The sequence below is a fragment of the Juglans regia genome, chromosome 13 (genome assembly GCF_001411555.2).
Source record: "Juglans regia cultivar Chandler chromosome 13, Walnut 2.0, whole genome shotgun sequence".
Classification (NCBI taxonomy): Eukaryota; Viridiplantae; Streptophyta; class Magnoliopsida; order Fagales; family Juglandaceae; genus Juglans; species Juglans regia.
In genome coordinates this window covers 37583246-37604806 of record NC_049913.1, presented here as the reverse complement: position 1 = coordinate 37604806, position 21561 = coordinate 37583246, and the positions used below count along the sequence as shown (strand labels likewise).

Genomic DNA, 21561 nt, shown 5'->3' with positions numbered 1-21561 from the left:
TAGAATCTTATGCTTTTAGTGCTCTATCGATTAATTATGTTCACTTTTTTTAAACTAATGATTTTAAAGTTATGGAAGTGGTACCACTATCTTTAATAAATCTTGAAAGCTAAGAGCACTTGGATTTCTTCATCCATTATAATCATTACACTTGTAAAAACTTAGATATCTGTTCAAGTTCCACATTTCTTTACACAAACCGTCTGGATATTTAGAATTTTGATTCCTTCAATCAATCAGATTCAGCCATACTGGGGTTTAGGTTTCGGGCTTTTTCAGATATCTAGAAGATCATCGGAATCCAACAGATATTATGATCTGCCTAACAGCCTAGGGTTGCAACTAGTTGGTTTGCACTTTTTCACCTTTTTCTTATCATCCAACACCTGTACTTCCATTGCTTTTCAATCTTTTTCCCCCTTTTATCAAACTTCCCGGCAATAAGATATTATTTGTTTCCTTGTCAATATACAAATACTGTATTAGCAAAAAGAGCAGCAATACAGACTTACAGAGATGCATGGGGAGCGAATCCTGGATATAAACCACAATACAGACTTATAGATTGTAGTGCCACCGTTAGAGACAATGATAAGTGATGGTGAATTGCAATATGTTGGCTTGAAACGTTGGAAAGTAGTAATTATTCTAAGTCCTAATTCACTCTTACAAAACAGGCGTAAGTTGTAGTCTATATTAGATGAAGAAGAGGGCGGGCACCATGCATGACGCGAAGCCACAAAAATGGTAGGTAAAGTAGATTATAAATATCTATGACACGTAACAAAGTTTGATTATTATAGGATTATCAGAACCCTAATCATTACATTTGGGGAATCACAATTCTAACGCCACCTAGTATATTTGTATGAAACATTACACTTCCCAATAAAGGAATACGTGGTGGGACTGTATAATTTGGATGAGTATTTTAAAGATAAAAATCTTACATTATGTTCCATCGATCTGTTCATCATGATCATGTCCTGTTGTATGATCTGTATCCCTTTCATATTATCGTAATCAAATCTTTAATGGCCGTATCCCACCTTATTATTCTGATCCATGCATGTCATCATAATTCTTCCATGAACTTATACCCAAAACTCTTATACTTAATTTATTTTCATTAATTTCTTTTATTCCTCGTGATCAGAGCGGGTGTGCATGGCTTCAAAGACTCCAATTCATGTCTGCATATATATTTCCAAAGGATTTGATTTATCTTGGGTACTGCATGCATGTACATGTGCATGCATGTGAGATGCATATTATATATTATATATATTTACGATGCTAATTATAAAATGTAACCTAGCTATTATATATATATACCCATCACCGACATATTCGAATTGCAATCATGTACGGTAGGATGCACATGATGCATGTCATGCATCATGTTTGGATATTTGTTATAATTAATTCGTACGTGTTTGATGCGCGCATATCCATACATACATACATTCACGTATATAGGAAGACTGTGGTTAGTTAATTGTTTTCTACAAATCTAATTAATGGCCGCGCGGCTAGGTAGGCTATGGCATAATGTGAAATCGGTCTGAAATAAAACAACATCTTTCTTCCAACTTATTTACAACCACTTGTACGTACAAACTCATCATGTATCTGAATTAAATAGATCTTAAATTAGCGGTTAGGAACTTCTATTTATTTATTTATAATAAACTATTTAGAAGAAAATATATATATATATATAGCTTTATCAAATGGAACCGAAATTAACAATATGCATATAATAATTATATATATATATATATTTACCAATATATATAGTAAATAAATTAATTAATTAGCTAATTAAAAAGCTAGCTTTAGTGCTGATCCATCCAAGGATCCAAATGCCATCTCAGTACTCAAGAGGGAGCGTGATGATATATATGCTTCAGATCAGAAATGTTGGGTATAAATACGTACTGAAAGATATTAGACCGGAGCATGCAGCGCCTAGCAAGCTTCTCGGCTATCAACGCGCGTTCTCACTCACATGATGCCTTCCATCTTCCAATTATCGTTTTGCAGCTCAAGCCAACCTATTTGCAATCATAAGTTATTCCAGTATTACCCCCAAGTGAGATCTCAAAGCTTCAAGGACAGAGGTATTTAATTTTCATATACATGATGCCATGCATGCATGTGATGATCAAAGCAATAATATTAGTACTAGCTAGTACTCTTTCCCAAATGGAATTAAGAGAATTAAGTTCTAATAAAGTACAGCTACAAGTAGTAGTACTACTCTACTACTTCGATCGATTATAGATCATCGAACTTTCAATATATAATTGTTATAATTTGATTATATATATAAATGCAGCAAACATTGTGGATGGCAACCTGAATATTCTCAAAGACAGAATAGAAGAATTGAAGAGAAAGGAGACGAGATCACTCACATGCAGTAGTACTAGTACTACTACAGCAACTCAGCAGCTCTTGAAAAGAGAGTGGTGCTATGGGGCTGGTTATGATCATAGATATAAGCGGGATGCCATGTTCTCACAGTCTATAGAGCTTATGGCTTTAGCCTCTGGTGCTTGTGGCCTTGTGTTTCTCACCGGTTCTTTTTCCATCTGCCTTGTATCTCTTCTTCTTCATTTATTTCAGCACTAGCTAGCTAGTGTGGTCTCTCTCTCTCTCTCTCTCTCTCAGAGACACATGCAGATCGTCACTAACACACATACATACATGACATCTATTATATATGCTTATTGATGATCTATATATCAAGCCAACCATATTATGCATGCATGCATGTCGAATAATTCAAGGAATTAAGTTTTTTGGTCTCAAATTAAATATTTATAATTAAATCTTGTATATGCATCCATTGAAAGCAATTATAAGGTGCTTCATGATGATGTATATAACGCTGGAGAGATCATCAAGAATATTAAATACTAATCAACTATTTATATATATATATATATATATATATATATATTCTCCTCTAGCTTGAAGGTTAATTTAAAGTACTCATGGTCATGATGAGTAAATGTTGATTTTAATCTCCTCAAGCTATTTATAATGTCTAAATGCTGTCCATTAAATACGGCCACGAAGTATATCATCAAGTATATAGATCTGATCATATTTTAAATTAATTATACATCTATTCAGTCTCATGATCGAGTCCATATATGTACTAATTAAATAAAGTGACTGAAATGATGATCAGTCCATGATCTCGACATTTTATATATATAACCTTAATTTATGGCCGTACGTAGGAGAAGTGGGTAGTCTGCCAACCCAAAATATAATCCAAGCTTTTAATTTCTAATCTCGATCGAATATGGCTCCATTGACGTCCGGCAAACTGAGTGCAGTTAATTTCCAACAACAATTTTATCGATTTAAAGGAAATAAATAGTATCGATTTAGTATAAAAATGAGATATTTTAATCTATTCCCTTGCTTTATAGTAAAAATGATCTAAAACATATCCTATATTTTTGAGTAATATTGCTAAATAATTAAAGTTGCAAGGTGTGTAAGTTCTGCGCTTTCTTATTAAGGAAAAAAAAAAAATATTAAGGAAAAATATATTTTTGTTCATATGGATCTGAACAAATTTCTTCACTTTTTCAAAGAGAGTATATATAATACAGGGGCTTGCCTACTATAAGAATAAAATATAGAATTTTCCTTCATTTTATAAATTTAATTTTTAAGAACAAATTCAATTGTAGAAAGAACAAAAAAAATGCATGGAATGTATGAACTACACTTGAAAATTTATAACAGGTAATTTATGTTTCGGGAGAAAATGTTTCGGATAGGCTGCAACCATCAAATAAATTAAGCTGCATATATGTACGTATTATACTACATACACTATAATGCATATATGCATGCTTCTTTCAGATCCGATCTCAAAGAGTTAGCATCTTAGATTTGCAGTACTACTTGTACTGATCGATCCATAATCATGATATGGTTGAGATGGTCAGCCAAACGAACCATGCACGTTATGTCAAAATATAACATACGTACGTGCAATGGTCAGTTTCGACGTTGCTATCTAGTTTGTATGCCATATATAATATTAAACAAGAAAATTCATAAATTTAGCAATTAGGTGCAGGCCAGGCATGCACGGGAGTCGACGGAAAACAATTAAAAGTAAAAAAGATCGAGCAGAAGCTAATTAATTAATATTTAAGCAGGCCAGATTCTTAGTTTATAAATTTATTAGATCATAATAACCTGCGCTCATAAAGCAGTACGTACATGAAGCAATATTTCACTGAGAAAACTGCCCAAAACAGCAGCAATATTAGCATTAATATTGCATCTATTTATTTATTTCCCTTTTCACCGGCATGCAAGCCAGCAAAATAGCCCTGCGGGTTGCTCTCAAAAGTACCCCTTGAAATGTGTGCTCCTCCTCCACTACCAGGGGCAACCATCATGCCACCATTGCCACCGCCCTTTGAGGAGCCACCTCCACCTCCACCTCCACCTTTGGCGCCACAGCCTCCACCACCACCTTTGGCGCCACAGCCTCCACCACCACCTTTGCCGCCACCGCCTCCACCACCACCTTTGCCGCCACCGCCTCCACCACCTTTGCCTCCGCCTCCGCCTCCGCCTCCACCACCTTTGCCGCCCATAATTAGTTCAAAGTGATGATGAATATGTCGAGTTGAAGAATACTGTGCACTTAATACGTAAACTCGTGTGCATTTTATACTGGATTCTAAACTTCTCCGTGAATTGGCAATGCATGAATGCCTGCATGGAAAACCGCGCGCAGAGGTCGAGCGCGACTCATAGATTACTGGATTTATTTATTTATTTTATCTCGAGATTGGTAGATTATCGTTTAATTACTTTGGGAAAAAACTAAAATAATTTGGTGTTCCAACCTATCTTATTAATTGAGACGACGCACGTACGTACCCAGCTTCTTAATTAATTAGCTTTTGTTTCTGGACGCATGCGCGCAGCAATCAAAAAGTTCTGCTAGGGCTCATTCAAGAGTACTCGCATTGGATTTATCGTGTCATAAAGTCGATCGGCGAATTATTAGATCTACGACGACGACTCGACCTGATCTGAAAATGACTTTCTGGTCAGGGCGAACGTCGTCTATTAATGGGACTTTAATTTCTACAGGCACACAGGCGCCAAACCTTCATATATATATATATATATATATATATATATATATATAGATAATAGTTCGTCCTCTATTTTATTATTAAACTTGCACCGAAATGACAATAAGTACGTGATTTTAATATAACTCAATTATTTTTAAAAAAATAATATTTAAGTAACATGTATTTGTAATTTTAAATAATAAAATTAATTAGATAAAAAATAACATTTTTTCGGCAATATAAAACTACTACTCTTTCGAATTACATGGAGTGAACAGAATATAGAATATTTTGAAGGCAATTCTTCTTAAATTAATAGATAAATATTCTTAATAGTATTAACAGTGTTATATTAATTAGATTAATTAATTGAGAACGTGAAAATCACCACTTTTTTTTAAAAAAGCTTAAGCTAATTAGAAGAGTTAGATTTTATTATTTATTTTATATCTTACTACGGTCAGACTCATTCTCAATAAGTGGCCCAACACGTGAACTATTTAATTAAATGTGATAGAGTGTAGAGTCAGAATTCGAACTCAGGAACTATACTCTGATACCATGTAAAATCACCAATTATTTCAAAGATTTAAGCTAATTAAAAAATATAAATTTTATTATTTATTTTATATTTTAACACAGAAAAACATTTTTTTTTCTTTTATAAAGGAAGAAAACATTAATTAAGGATGAAAAATACTGTTAAATGTTATATTTAAAAAGACGTGATACTCACATGTAGGGGTGGGCTCCGACTCCGACGGAGTCGGAGTTGTCATTTCCGACCTCCGACTCCGACAAAAGTCGGAGCCAAAGTTCCCCTCCGACTCCGACTCCGAACGTAGTCGGAGTCCGATTCCGATTGGAGGTCGGAGCTCCGAACTCCAGTCGGAGTCTCCGACCTCCGATCGGAACTCCGACTGGAGTTCGGAGGGAGTTCCGAACGGAGGTCGGAGCTCCGACTCCGAACTCAATTTCAGATTTTTTTATTTTATTATTATTTAAATTTTGTTGTTCAATTTCGTTTCAGATAGTGGGCAACATATATATATTTTTTTAAAAGTGAACCATCTACAAATATTTGGTTTATTCAAGAGTTTTCAATAATTTAAATATTCGTTCTGATTTTGTTACTGAATTTTGATTATATCTTTAATTTGTTTTATGTCCGCCTGAAATTTAGCATTAAAAGTGCTCATGACTCATGAGTTGAAAATTACACAAATTTAAAATTTTATAAAAAAGAATGATGGTACGAATTTGTATAATTCGATTAATTTCAGTTGGATAATAAATTATAAACTTTTGAGAGAAGATGGAAAAGTACTAATAGAAATTATAGAATAAAGAGTACTTATCCCACGTATTTGCTCGGGATATAAGTACATAAATATAACTATATAAATAGTTTAAAAAGTAAATAACATGTATGATGCAGCCATAAGTTATAACAGTCTCATTTATAACGTAATAACAATATGACTCAGTCTTGAAATATAACTACATAAAAATTAAACACGGGTTTCACTCAAACCCCAATGTTCCATTGGTCACGCCTGAAATGAAGATAGAAAGTAGCAATCAATAGATGAAAAAAAATTGATAATAAAAAATTATATACGGTAAAAGAATAATTTGATTCTTACCAAGAAATGAGGTTCTCTCAACTCCATCCCAACTCTCAAGTAGCGTCCGTTCCAAACTCTCAATCATCGGTAATTATGTTAGGGTTCACAATTAGATCTATAAAATCATAAAAAGTAGAAGTTAGAAAAATTAAAAATAATTAAATCATCATTTAAAAGCATATAAACTTACCCGATTCAAGCCTATAGCTCTCGGCATCAACGCCAACGGTATCTAGTCCAATGGGCGTTTCACTTATTCAATTTTGTGTGCAAACGAGGGCCTCCACGGTTGACGGTGACAATGAACTCCGATAAGCATCCAACACACGACCTCCAGTGCTAAATGCCGACTCTGAGGCAACCGTAGTGACAGGAATGGCTAGCACATCTCGGGCCACACGGGAAAGGACTGGATACTTGGTGGAATTAACTTTCCACCAAGTTAATAACTGAAATACATCACTAGGTGCCTCGACAGCTTCCATAAAATATCGTTCAACCTCAGATGTACAATGCATAATATTCCTTGTTGACATGAGTTGATGATACTGCCGTATGACACGATTGACTCTAACCCCTACAGATGGGTCAGTATCACCTGAGAAACTGTCGATCCTGTCGGCCTCGAATGTGAGGAGCTACCAACTGCGGATGAAGGCTGAGCACTAGTACTGTAGTGATGATATAAGTCATCAACATCATTTTTTAGCAATCTAATAAACTCTCCAGCCTTCACTGCCCAGAGGACGGAATTTACCCAAAATTCTAGAACGGCCAACTTAACTCGGGGGTCAAGGATCACAGCCACAAATAGCAATCTATTTATCTTCTCAATATTCCCCCAATATTTATCATATTTGATCTTCATCCTCGTAGCCATATCAGATAACAATCCAGCAGAGTCAGTACAACTATTTTCCAACTGGAAGTGAAGCTCTGAGAGCTCACTGAAAAATGAGTTCGCAGTCGTATATTTGGATCCAGATAGTCGCATGGTTATCTCATAAAAAGTTCTTAAAAATTCAACAAAATAACTCACACTGGTCCAATCATGTGCGTCTGGCGCACCGAGCCCCTGTCCTGCTGGCTCCAACAAAGCATACCTCAGGCCCCCATCCTCGACCTCCATCCGCTCGAATGCTTTTTGGTACTTCTGTGCCACATCCAACATCATGTATGTAGAATTCCATCGAGTCGGAACGTCCAAGCACAGCATACTAGAACATTCAATCTTCAAATCTTCTGCTATTGCCTTAAACTTGGCAAGCCTTTGAGGGGAACCCCTCACATATCGTACAATGTTGCGGACTCGGGTTATGGAATCATGAACCTCTTTTAATCCCTCAACAACTATGAGGTTAATGATATGAGCACAGCATCGAACGTGAATAAACTCGTGGGCCCGAATGACATCATCTCTCACCGTCGTGTTCCGCTTAAACCAATCAATTGCTGTTTCATTCGCACTGGCATTGTCAACTGTAATACACAGCACTTTTCGAATTCCCCAGTCCTTTAAACAATCATCCATCTTCGCCCCAATGGATGCACCTTTATGATCCACAATTTCTTTAAAACCAATAATTTTTTTATGCAAAATCCACTCACTGTCAATGTAGTGTGCTGTGATACACATGTAGCAGACGTTCTGTATGGAAGTCCATGTGTCAGTCGTAAAAGACACTCTCTGGCCAGTGGTAATAAACATCTTCCTCATCTCCTCCTTGTCCTTCGCATGCCTCTTCATACAATCTCGCATCACTGTATACCGTGATGGAATGAGAAATCGTGGCTCAACAAAATTTAGAAACTTTCGAAAGCCTCTTTTCTCGACTGTGGTAAATGGCATCTCATCAGTAATTATCATCTCTGCAAGCATGTCCCTCAACATCTTCTCACTGTATTGAGGGATGACCAATTTCTTAGTCTGTGTACCATCAGTGGCTGTAGAAGTTTGGTAATTGAGGTTGGTCTGATCAGTGGCTTGCAATCCCTTCGCTATCTTATATCATTGGCAACCATTTAGATGTGCTATTAATACACTGGTACCTTGCTTCTTCGAATGGCATCCACAAAGTGATCCACAGTAATGGCATCTTGCCACTGGGTTCGCAATTTCACCAGGAATTTTGGTGAAATGCTCCCATGTCCACGACCTCTTTTTAGAAGGTCGTGGTGGTTGATCTTGCTCAATGGGCATCTCCTCCTCCTCGTTGAACATATCTTCATCCTCTATATCAACTGGGAGTGGGAGTCGACTACTCGCACAAGATGTAGCTGCCCTAGATGTAGCTGCCCTAGATGTGGCTCTAGGGGTGGAAGTACCCACCGGTGTAGGAGTTGTAGCATTGGCATCCGCCACATCCCCTTGTGGACGATCATCTCTACTATGTCTAGGATCCATATCACAATCAATGAAGCTGAAAAAATTAAATTAGAAGCAAAAAATTAGTTTAAAAATAAACTAGGCTATTGTATTATACAATAGGACATGTATTATTGTATCATAATAATACATGTATCGATGTATTATTACATTGAGGTTCGGTTGATGTGCGCTTGACACAGACGAACCCATCCAAATGGGTTCGCTCGACGTACGCTCGAGCAGAAGCCATACAGAGAGGTTCGCTCGACTTGCGCTCGACGTAGCGCTCGAGCAGAACCCATATAGAGAGGTTCGCTCGACATGCGCTCGACGTAGCGCTCGAGCAGAACCCATATAGAGAGGTTCGCTCGACATGCGCTCGACGTAGCGCTCGAGCAGAACTCATACAGAGAGGTTCGCTCGATGTGCGCTCGACGTGCGCTCGACGTGGCGCTCGAGCATAATCCATACAGAGAGCCAGAGAGGATCGCTCGACCTGCACTCGACGTCGCGCTCGAGCAGAATCCATACAGAGAGTTTCGCTCAATGAGCGCTCGAGGTAGCGCTCGAGCAGAACTCTTCCAGAAAGGTTCGTTCGATGAGCGCTCGAGGTAGCGCTCGAGCAGAACTCTTCCAGAGATGTTCGCTTGACTTCCGCTCGACATATCGCTCGAGCCAATGTTTAATACAACGTGCGCTCGACTTGCGCTCGACACCTCGCTCGAGCGCAAGTCTTCAAAACAATGTAAAATTCATGTTTTTGAGCGCCGTGTTGGGGACTATATTGAATATTCAATACACAAGAATCACAAGAATCACAACTACTGGCTCCAATTCATAAGAGACGTGCTTGAATTAAATTTAGGGCTCACCGTAGGTGGAAGGCTGGAAGCTGAACAGAGGGACGGCGGCAGGGAGGAGCAACGACGAACGGTGTTCTGAAGAACGCGAGACGGAGGGTTCACTGGTTCAGTCACTGACTCACTGGGACGGGAGACGCGAGAGAGAAGTGAAGGAGGAAGAAGAAGTGAAGAAGGAAGAAGGAAGAAGAAGAAGTGAAAAGGAAGAGGAAGTGAGGAACGACGTTCTGATTCCTGAAGAAGAAGCCCCTTAAGAAGGAACTTCCGAACGACGCCGTTCCATATTAAGTGGAACGGTGTCGTTCAATAATTTTTTTTTTAAACCCAGCTCCAAAACGACGTCGTTTTGGAGCTGGGTTTTAAAAAAAAATTCGGAGTCAGAGTCGGAGTCGGAGCTCCTCTGACTCCGACTCCGAATAATTATTCGGAGCTACTCCGAATTCCGACTCCGAATTTTGACAACTCCGACTCCGTCGGAGTCTGCATCGGAGCGGAGGTCGGACGGAGTCGGAATTCTCGAAATTCTGCATACCCCTACTCACATGCAAGTTCGAAAAAGGCAACTTTTTAATATATTTCTGTTAAAAATTTCTTCTAACCTAATCTAAAAGATCACACTATATATATCCAGGAAATTAAGGAAATTCTCATTTTATTTAAAGAAGGCATTAAGCGCGATCGAGCAATATTCTATATACAGATCATCAGGTATTAGTTTTTTTTTTTAATTATTCTTGTCATGATGTGCTTCGCGGCAGTAATGACGTGGACAGGTTGGTGGCATGGATTAATAGCTAGTTTTGAATCTCACGTAAATATTAATCAGTCCACCAACCAATGATCTGTAAAATAAAATCTTAGTACGTACTATTTAAGTGATGCATATGTATTATCGATGTGTTTTACACACCAACTTTAAAATAAAATAATTCTTGCATTCGATCAATAGTAGTACTGCCACGGAAATATTTATAGGGTCTTCAAATGATCTTAAATTTATGTTTCTCAAGTTTACCATGCATTGGAAGTTATATATTCTTATTAAGGGATCCCGCTGGGGTTCCCGATGAAGCATCGTGCTCCAATTTTTTTTTTTTTTATTAATTAGTGATTAAAAAAATATTGTTTAATAATATTGTAAATTTTTTTATTTTAAAAAAATATTTAAAAGTGTTAAAAAATCATGTGAAAAAATATTTAAAAGTATTTTTTTTCACATCATTTTTCAACACTTTTAAATATTTTTAAAAATAAGAAAATTTACAATATTATTAAATAATATTCTCTTAATTACTAAGTAAAAAAAATTAAAAAAAAATTTGAGCAAGATGCTCCAAAGGGATTTCCAGCGGGATTCCTATCATTTTCCACTTGTTAAATATTGAAGCTATTAGTTTTAAATAACCTAATTTTTCAAGGCAAGGGAATCTTATTTCTGAAATTCAAAATCACCTTTCTCGATTTGCAATATATAATGTAATTGATCGTGTTGATAGACAAAGAAATGAAGTAGCTTATGTAGTACTTACAAGCCACGTACGCTTGCTTTGTGTGGATGATATTATTCAATGGTGGCTGCATCAATGTCCAGATCATTTTATTCATTCTAGGGTCATGCTTGATTCTAATTTGTAATTGTATGGTATTAACTTTGTTATTGGTTCTATTAATATGAATGCCAATGATTTATTTAAAAAAAAAATTAATTGATCCATCGATATAGTACTTATTTAATTGATAACCAAATTGAATTACTTATCATCATCTGTATATAACTACTACTATTTTAGTCATGAAATTTAAAATTTCAAATGTGTTTATACTAATTATCCAACTTTTTAAAATTCAAATCTATTTCTTAAGGATCAATTGAACCGATCGATCATGAAACACGCAAGCTTGCATCTCAATCGACGTTATGAATTTTGTCCCATATATATTATTAACTCAAAATTATTAGTTATGATAAAGGTCGGGACACGATCGAAGAATCGATCGATTGACATTAATTCCTAAGCTCATACATTCGTTTATCAAATCAAAATTGACGATATAGATTACCGGAGTGTATTTTTTTTATGATCAAGTGATACTGTTACATTACTCGAATGTAAAATAATTTATAAAATCACTATATAAATATAAACTCTTTCCTTAAATTACTAAAACCTCGAATAGTTTCCCACCAAACAAACATATCATCATGATTGCATGTTCCCGTATTCTGACTTCAAGTTTTGACATGTATGATCACGAATATAATTAATTAGTGCATGATTCATAACTAACCAACCCGTAATTAAAACGGAAAATAATTTACACACAACATATTTTACAATATTTTACACAGTTATATTTTAAACGAAAGTATTTTTATAAAATATCTTATAAAAATAATATAATTTTACAAAAATATTTTTATTTTATAATATTGTTGTATAATATATTGTGTATTTATAATTATTCAATTAAAATTAGTCCTCAGTAATATTATTTCGCCATAGATGAGGCATCAATAAAATTGACTTATCTTCATAAAAGAAAAAGAGAAAATCCCGCCCTATGCAAAAATTTAGAGAGCACATTTAACCATTAGATCATATATTCTATACATTGATAATATGATTATCTTATCTCAAACAAATTGGCTCTTCCTTGATGGTCTCTAACAATGGCTTCCTTGATCTGCACACAGATAACCTATACTTGAACTCTGGAAATGAAAGCTCCTCAATTCCTGCATCCAAACTCAATCTTGAACCTCCAATCTCACCTTCCTCTGTAGTGGCCGCCGCCGCCGCCAAAGTGGCCCCCTCTTGTGCGAAACCCGACTCGGGCAATATCCCGACCTTTCCACCGGATATCCGTTTAGCTGCCGAGTTGGCTGCCATGAAAAAAACAGCCATATCCGCCGCCGTGACCATAGAATTCACTCTCTTCATAGGAAACATGATGTACACGTGGCCAAACTCTAACTCCTCGTCGGCGCTGAGGGCGGAGAATCTCCTGCCAATGTGAAGGGACCTAGAGTTGACGAGGAAAAAGTTGGGGCACTCAAACATCAGCTCGGCGGCATTGACGGGTTCACGGCACCGTCGGACTTCACCACCCGGAAAGATCACCCTCGCTTCAGCCTTGTTGTTCTTGATCAAAGGGGCGGCTAGAGTGCATGAAATATAGTTCCCCATAATCTGAAAACAGGAAAAAATTTCACAGAGAAACCAAGAGATAGGAGACCGCCAGTTCTCGTGGGAAACTGGTATTCTGTTTGGTTGGAGAGAATGTTGAAGGGAGTTTAAATATATAGAGAATGAGAGAAAGCAAGTCAATCGCAGCCTGAAAAACGAAGAGAAAAATGAGTGAAATATTAATTAATAAATACAGTGCGTAAGATTTAAGAAACTGGTAAAAGCATAGACTTTGTGGTTGGCTTTGTTTGTATTAAATGCTGATGAAGACGCGTTTGGAGCTTCAAAATGCGGAGAGGAAAAGGTAGCGAATTTGCAGGTTTGGTGTCGCTTTTGTCGCTAGAAATCTCGCTGTGTGAACGCGTGTGGGTCCTGCTGAAGTAAATGAAGTACCCATTTTTCTTTTTCTATATATATATATAGCTTTTAATTATTGGTTAGCTTTTTATAGATGGGTTTGAATTTTCAACAACCATTATTTTCAAGGTATTTTCTTGGTTACTTTCTGGATGGACAATGTATAAAGGGGTGTGACTTGCCGTCCTCCTTAATTTTCATCATCAGCGTGGGATAAGGTTTGGTATAATATTTTTAATTCAAACATTTTAAATTATTCGAAAAAAAGGTAGCGTTATCTATAAGCTAGAGCTTTTCGATAAAAGTTTTAATTTAATATTTTTTAAAAAATGAATTTTCAACTTTTTTAGGCCTTTATATTTTTTTTTTGTTTTTATAATTGTAATGAGTAAAAAAAATTATGTTTATCTCATAGTAATATTATATATAATTATAGAATGCACAAGTACCGTACAATCGTTTTAAAAGGGAGTGAGTAATACTATTAAAAAATTAATTGTATTTATTTATTGAGAAAATATATTTATTATTATGAATTGTGTAATTATTACGTAATTATTTTAAAAAAAATAAATAAAATATGAGATTTATATAAAAAAAATTAATTTTTTAATAATAGACTCTATTCTTTTTTAAAATAATTATATACTTAACGATTATATATAAAATTATTTCTTTTTCAAAATAATTATAAGACACTTAAAAACTCACGATTAAAACTACCATTTTTCCCAGCCACACAGCAAACTTCTGTGATCAATTAATTAAAAGAGAAGTTGATTACTATGTTCTTTTAAACTTTTATTAATGAAAAGAAAATGATTATACCTTGAAAGTGACGTCTCGTGTTTTCTTATACAATTAATAAATATATTACTTCAAACAATAAGCCAATGATTATTACAACTGCAACTTCGATGTAATTCATATAAAACATAATTTGTTGGATATATTTAGCTATATATATATATATATATATATATATATATATATAGCTGTCGAGCAAGTCTTCTGATTCAAGTCAATTGTAAACTTAATTATTAGCTAGCCAAATTACGACCTATGTGGGTGGTTAGATGTGTGTATCGACATTATTCCAATACATCATTCGTCCTAGAACTCAAAATTATTATTAAGTATAAACTACGATGGAAAATTAAATTTCTATAAATTTGACTGTTGTTACATCGTCCATATCACTTAGAAAGCAAGTATCAATATAAATTGAAAACATCTCTTTAAATTAATTTCCAATGAAAAAAGCATAAGATATTTGCATGTGTTGGGTCAATACCGGTAAGCCCAATGATTTATTGCCAAGACAAGAGGCCCTTCAAAGGAAATACAAGTTCGGCTCACATGATCAGTTAGATCGATCACGTACGGTTACGATCCTAACATATACAAGATCAAAACATTAACTATCTAGATAGATATATAGATCATGATCTTAAGCTAGCTAGCTAATAATTGAAAAGGTCTATATCGGCTAAAGTTCTCAGATTCACTGGCTTAATCTGAAGCCTGTCTCCGTCCCATAAAGACTCTGAAATGAGCTGGTAAGTGTGCTCTGATGGATGGAAAAGATCCCAGAACATGAACTCATCTGGGTTTTGACAAACCTTGTAGGGCCCTATCCCACATTGCATCTCTCCTCCAAGTTGCCCAGCGCCACAGCATGCATTTGTTACGTCCAAGAAACCTAGACATCATAATATATATACCAACGTGGTATTTATGCATGATCGATCAATTTCTAAGAATCGGTAACGTCCATGCATATATAGTACTACTAGCATTTGATCAACATTAATATATAATCACGGGTCAAGGTTGCTAAATATATATTCTACTTTCAAGTTTTATTAAGAACTAATTGTTTTCTTCTAATATTACTAATCATGAGGAAATTAACAAACCAGAGGTAATGAGAGAGACTTAATTACCATAGCGATATGGATGTGCACGAAAATGCCAAACCATGCGGTAGACATCCCCATAAGCAATGACTGCATTGGGATACTTCCAGCGCGCAAGTCTGGCCATCTTAAATAAGCCATGGTTGTATCTCTCGACCATGAAGTTAAGCTTTCCATAGCATCTATCAAGAGGTGCATCCTTCAGCATAGCCCTAGCCGGAACACAGCCAACGGGGCCAAGTGAAAACAAAGCTATACGACGGGCACCCAGATTGTAAATCTCATCCACAAAACTTTCCACTTGGTCAAGCATGGCTTGCACGAAGTCATGTGGCCGTGGTAGTTCTTGGAAGGCACCAGAGCCGGCGGCGAAGAAGTAGCCGAATATGTCGTTGGAACCGGACTCAAATAGGAAGAGAGAGTTTTGGATCAAAGTTGTATCGATCTGGCCTTGCTGCACCAACGTTTGGAATTGTTGTAGCTGGACTTGCAGTGGCAATACATGCTGTGCGTACACATCGATCCAATCCACATGCACGTAAGATATTTATACTATGTGTGTGTGTGTGAGAGTGAGAGTGAGTCGTTAGCTAGGAAAAAGAGCATTATCAATTTGCTTGTTTTACAGTTGATTAGTTTAAATCTCCATCGATAACGAGAATTAAATGGAGAATACTCTAGTCACAAGGGATTATATAAAAATAATTTATAAATTATTAATGTGGCCTGATGTACTTCGTCAAATTATAAAATTATTTTTATTATAAAATAAATTTAATTAATGGACCAGTGTAAGTTTATAATTATTTGATGTACGTAATTCATTTATGACGGTAGGGTTAATTAATTATTAGTATTAGCTTTGATGTACAGACTTCTACAAAAGCAAAACAGAAAACCAACCCTAGCTAGTAGATTGCCTACTTTTTGGGGTGATTGGATAACTTCGAATTATGATTACTGATAATTTGAGTAGTCGTAAAAAAATTAAAATAATTTGATACTATATAACCTTGGGGTTTTAGATTACTCCTAATATGTCTATATAGAATTAATTAAATCGAGGTAGGATCATATCAGTATAATTTACAATAACTCGATAATCATTATAAGATGAAAATTAAGTTTCCTATTAATTAAGTTTCCTATTAATTAATTAATATTGATGCATAATCACAGAAAAGCTAGCAATTAGTAGAAATTAAAACTCCATGACAGCCAATTAATTAAGATCAGTTCCCTTACTTGCCTAAATAAATATCATCATTGATCAATACTTGGATGATTAAAAGGGAAGTTTTTTTTTTTTGCAGTCTGATGAACTCGATCCAAATAAAAGCAGATGATCTAGCTTCTTAATTACCTCGTCCTGGTTTGTTTGTGGGATAACACCACTGCCAGCACTAGCAAAGTTGATCCCATTGCTTGGATAACTCTTTATACTTCCATTAACAACGTCAAGATGTGCTTCGAGGTATGGTTTCTGGAAATCAATGCCTATATACTGGGCTGTAGCCACATTCATCAAAGACCATTAACGAAGGAACTTAGTTAATCGAAAAAGTGAAAGAAGAGAAAAAAAGAAGTCTATAAAAGGGATAAAAAAGACTCACAAATTAAGTCAGCTACTGTTCTGCCATTAGTGAACCTCCCGGTAGGGTGATGGAAGTAAGTTGACCCGTAAGGAGGGAAATTAGCCTGGGCCGTGCAGTTCTTGATGAAACGGTTGTTCCCCGCGTCCAAGATGGAGTCTCCAAAGGTGAAGATTGCCGGAACGTAGTCTGGAGAAACGAAGCCGGGAAGTTTGAAAAGAACAAGGAGTACTGTGATCAGGAAGAGTTTCTCCATCATGTTGAAACGAAGTCGACCGATTCGGAGAAGGGGAAAGGGAGGCTCTCTATATATACATATAAAAATGCATGAACGTCTATGTATATATATGAAGAAAATCATGAGGCGCTAAGTAGAAGGAATTGAAACGGAACTCGCGAGTATAACGCATGAAGGGAGTGATTTTCGTTTGAATATATGCCAAATAGAATGATCTTTAGAATATACCGTTTCAACGAAATATACTTTCATTGCAAATAGCTATTTGTGATGAAAAAAGTTATTTGGAGCAAATGTATCTCGCTACAAATAATTTTATGAAATCTACATTGTTTATTTGCAACGAAATATGCATTTCCTTGCAAAGAAAGTATGTCTATTTGCAAAGAATGTAACTCACTGCAAATAGTCTTACATAAAAGAAAAAATTACAATATCATATATGGAAAAAGCTAAAGTTACCGAGGATGGATCCCGATACAATTTTTTTTTTTTAGTTAGTGATTAAAGAAGTATTTTTTTAATATTAATGTTGTGAATTTATTTATTTATTTTAAATGTTTGAGGGTATAAAAAATAAAAAAAGGCCAAATAGACTTATTGGAACCCATCCGTGTAGCACGGCTCATCACATATTAGGGATAGAGTTTATCATCCATTCAAACATTAAACAAGGACTGGTTCACGTGCTATAATAATTAAAAATGAATCTAACATAGACAATATTAAAAAAAATAATAGATCTAAAATTGGTGCATTCATTACATGAGCAATTAATAGATCTAACTCATGAAGTGAGCTCTCATGCTTAACTTTAACCTCCAAAACACCACTCCATCATCCTTACAAATTAATTCCACTTCACCATGACATCCAACTACAAATACAATACCATTCCTCTATATATTCAAAGTATTCACTTGTTCTTACAATCTTCAACCACACAATACATTAAATGTATAAAGATCTATCAATCTTTCAAGAATACCATCATACATCTCTTATGCTACTTAATAGCATTTGTGCATTTCCAAAATGTCACCATCTTACAACTATGCATCATACAAACCTGACACAAACATAAAATGCAAGAAATACCACTTTAAACACAACCCTTTTAATATTTAGAAACCAACAATCACCATGCTTCACAACCATTGTTCATGCACAACACCTAACATATTCAAATCTTCCAATTCTTGAACCTCATGATTTTCAAGAGAATGAATTTTAGAATAGATCTTCTACGTACAATCGGGAGGCGTAACCGCAGGGAAGTCGTCCTGCCACACGTCAGGCTGTGAATTTAAAAAAATATGAAAACATATGAAAATAGAAAGGCAGAGCAACATTCAGAGCTCTTCTCTTCAAAGGGAGGGGTCTCTCGTCTTCATGGGTTGAAATGTTTTCTATGGGTTATTATTGTCTTCATGGGGTCTCTCGTCTTCCACTATGGCTGCAAATCATCAAGCAAGACAAGAACAATGTTTGTCTTCTTCACTGCCTTGGGCGATGTAGCATTGCTCCTACTGCTATATATACATCTATATATCTATCTAATTTTGTTATCCAATTTTTCTGTTCTTTCTCTGTAAAACTCGACCCAAAGATTCGAAACCCACAATATACTAATAGAAATATCTGTAAGAATTATAGCAATCCAAGAAACCCACACCCACTTTGGGATCACACTCTTCGCTGCCCCACTCGCATAGAACGCAAACATTTTGTACACAAAATACGGTACCATGAGACCTTTGACAATCAAATACACTGTGTAAAAGGAGGTAGACAGAAGATTGTACAGTTTCATAGCAAATACGATGTCCTTCTTTCGAGCATTCGCGAGCGTCCAAGTGTTCTGGCAAGCGCTGGTGACCTCGACAAGGATGAGGAGCACGAGTATAGCGTAGGCACCATGAGAGACCAAGTACCAACACGTGAGGCAAAGAGCATCGCCAAGTGGTTGTCTATGAAGATGAGGTATTTGGGGTTGAAGAAGATGAAATGGAGAATGTCCATTAAGAAGTACGCGATGATGTAGTCGAGGACTCTGGGGTTCTGGTGCTTGGTGTTCAGAGATGCAAAATTGAGATTCTTTGGAAGACGAAGGGAAGGGACGAAAATGCATCATTTTCCATTTGACTGAAACGATGCCGTCTCATTTTCCAAGTAGACACCGACTCCCCCGCGGTTACGCCCCCGATTACATATATCTTTTTTCTTTTTAGAATATCATGATTGAGTTAAAAGTTATACTCGGTAAAAACACTAAAATTACGTAGACAAAAGTCACTTTAATTTTAAAAATACAAGCGGGAGATAGAGTTAGAAAGAGGTAGATCTTGCAATTTATATCATTAACATTGTTTATTATCAATATATGTCAAAGAGAAATTTTATTTGCAGTCCTGAGTGGGGGATTAAGTGTGTAGTCTCATTAATGAATGTGGGTAAAATGAGAAAAAATATCATTTTAAAAAGGATATTATTGTTATTTTAATTTTTTTAAAACATAATTGTATGAACTTGCATGAGCAGTCCCCAAATGGGGACTGTATGTAAACTAACTCTATGTCAAATACACGAGTTAGCTTTCTCCACGATTTTCAGAGAATGATATTTAGAATGTCCTGGTTGAGTTAAAAGTTATACTCGATAAAAACACTAAAATTTAATAGACAAAATTCTCTTTGTATTTTAAAAATACAAGTGGGAGATAGAGTTGGAAAGATGTGGATCTTGTAATTTATATCTTTAACACCGTCTCTTTTGAATATATGATAAATATAGTAATTAGCTTTCTCAACAATTTTCAAGAGAGTGATATTTAGATCAATATCATGCAGGTTGAGTTAAGAGTTATACTCGGTAAAGATGCTAAAATAAAATAGATGAATGTCTCTTTGCATTTTTACAAGTGCGAGATAGAGTTGGAAAGAGGTAGATCATATAATTTATATCTTAAACACCGTCTATTTTGAATATATGCTAAATATAGTAACTAGCTTTCCCCACAGTTTTTAGGAGAATGATATTTAGAATATCTTGGTTGAGTTAAGAGTTATACTCGGTAAAAACATTAAAATAAAATAGACGAAAGTCTCTTTGTAATTTAAAAATACAAGAGTTGGAAAGAGGTAGATCTTTTAATTTATATCTTTAACACTGTCTCTTTTGAATTTATGTCAATTATAGTAATTAGCTTTCTCCACAGTTTTCAACAAAATAATTTTTAGAATATCCTGATTGAGTTAAGAGTTATATTTGGTAAAAATATTGAAACTTAGTAGACGAAAGTCTCTTTATATTTTCAAAATACAAGTTAGAGATAGAGTTGGAAGGATGTTGATCTTATTATGTATATCTTTAACACTTTTTATTATGAATATATGCAAAATATACGAGTTATCTTTTTTCACGACTTTCAAGAGAATGATCTTTAGAATATCCTAGTTGAGTTAAGAGTTATACTCAGTAAAAATACTAAAAACACTAAAATGAGTTAAGAATAAGAATATCCACCTTTGCCTCCTTATCCACAATCTCATCCTCAATTATAGAATATTGTAATTGTCTGAAACCAGGAACCCAGTTGTCCTTCTAGATCTGAACTATTTTCCCATTTCCCATTTTCCATTTTCCATCTACACCCTTGGGTTAACTTCTAACTTCCCATATCACCTTCCATACATAGGATGGACTTCTTCCCATAATCAATTCAAAAAATATTTCATGAGAAAAATATCTTGCTTTGAAAATTCTGTGAAGCAAAGAATCTCTATTTTGCATTAATCTCCATCCCTATATAGCAAGTAATACTTCATTGAATATTCTGAGATCCTTAAATCCCATTCCACTAGCTTGTTTAGGAGTACACATTCTCTTCCAACTCACCCAATGGATCTTACGTACTTTCATTTCTTCTTTGTCCCCACAAAAATTTGGCCATTATCTGTCCCAAGTCCTTAAAGAGGATATTAGGAAGTTTGTAACAACTCATGGAATATGTTGGGATCGATAATGCCACTGCTTTAATAAGAATCTCCCTACCCCCTTATGGCATTAGCTTCTCCTTCCAGCTTCCTAATAGTAACCACATCTCTTTTGAATATATGTCAAATACACGAATTAGTTTTCTCCACAATTTTAAGGAGAATGATATTTAGAATATCTTGGTTGAGTTAAGACAACTAGTTATACTTAGTAAAAACACAACAAATTAAGTAAACGAAAGTCTCATGTATTTTAAAAATATAAGTGAGAGATAGAGTTGGAA

At 35.3% G+C, this 21561-nt stretch overlaps 3 protein-coding genes and 1 pseudogene across 3 annotated transcripts; all 4 read right to left on the bottom strand.

The window, feature by feature from the left end:
• Positions 1-4180: 4180 nt before the first annotated feature.
• Positions 4181-4672, bottom strand: LOC109007662 (glycine-rich cell wall structural protein 1.0). The gene has a single exon (XM_018987432.1). The coding sequence runs from the start codon at positions 4638-4640 to the stop codon at positions 4326-4328; it is 315 nt and encodes a 104-aa protein (XP_018842977.1). The 5' UTR covers positions 4641-4672; the 3' UTR covers positions 4181-4325.
• Positions 4673-12551: 7879 nt separating this feature from the next.
• LOC109007581 lies at positions 12552-13370 on the bottom strand. Its single transcript, XM_018987326.2, has one exon. The coding sequence runs from the start codon at positions 13174-13176 to the stop codon at positions 12619-12621; it is 558 nt and encodes a 185-aa protein (XP_018842871.1). The 5' UTR covers positions 13177-13370; the 3' UTR covers positions 12552-12618.
• Positions 13371-14745: 1375 nt separating this feature from the next.
• Positions 14746-17355, bottom strand: LOC109008022 (GDSL esterase/lipase 6). The gene is made up of 4 exons (XM_018987959.2): positions 17066-17355; positions 16816-16961; positions 15480-15957; positions 14746-15235 (listed from the first exon to the last, which is right to left on the bottom strand). The coding sequence occupies exons 1-4, from the start codon at positions 17301-17303 to the stop codon at positions 14997-14999; spliced, it is 1101 nt and encodes a 366-aa protein (XP_018843504.2). The 5' UTR covers positions 17304-17355; the 3' UTR covers positions 14746-14996.
• A 1479-nt stretch (positions 17356-18834) lies between these two features.
• Positions 18835-21164, bottom strand: LOC109007576 (annotated as a pseudogene).
• Positions 21165-21561: the final 397 nt, after the last annotated feature.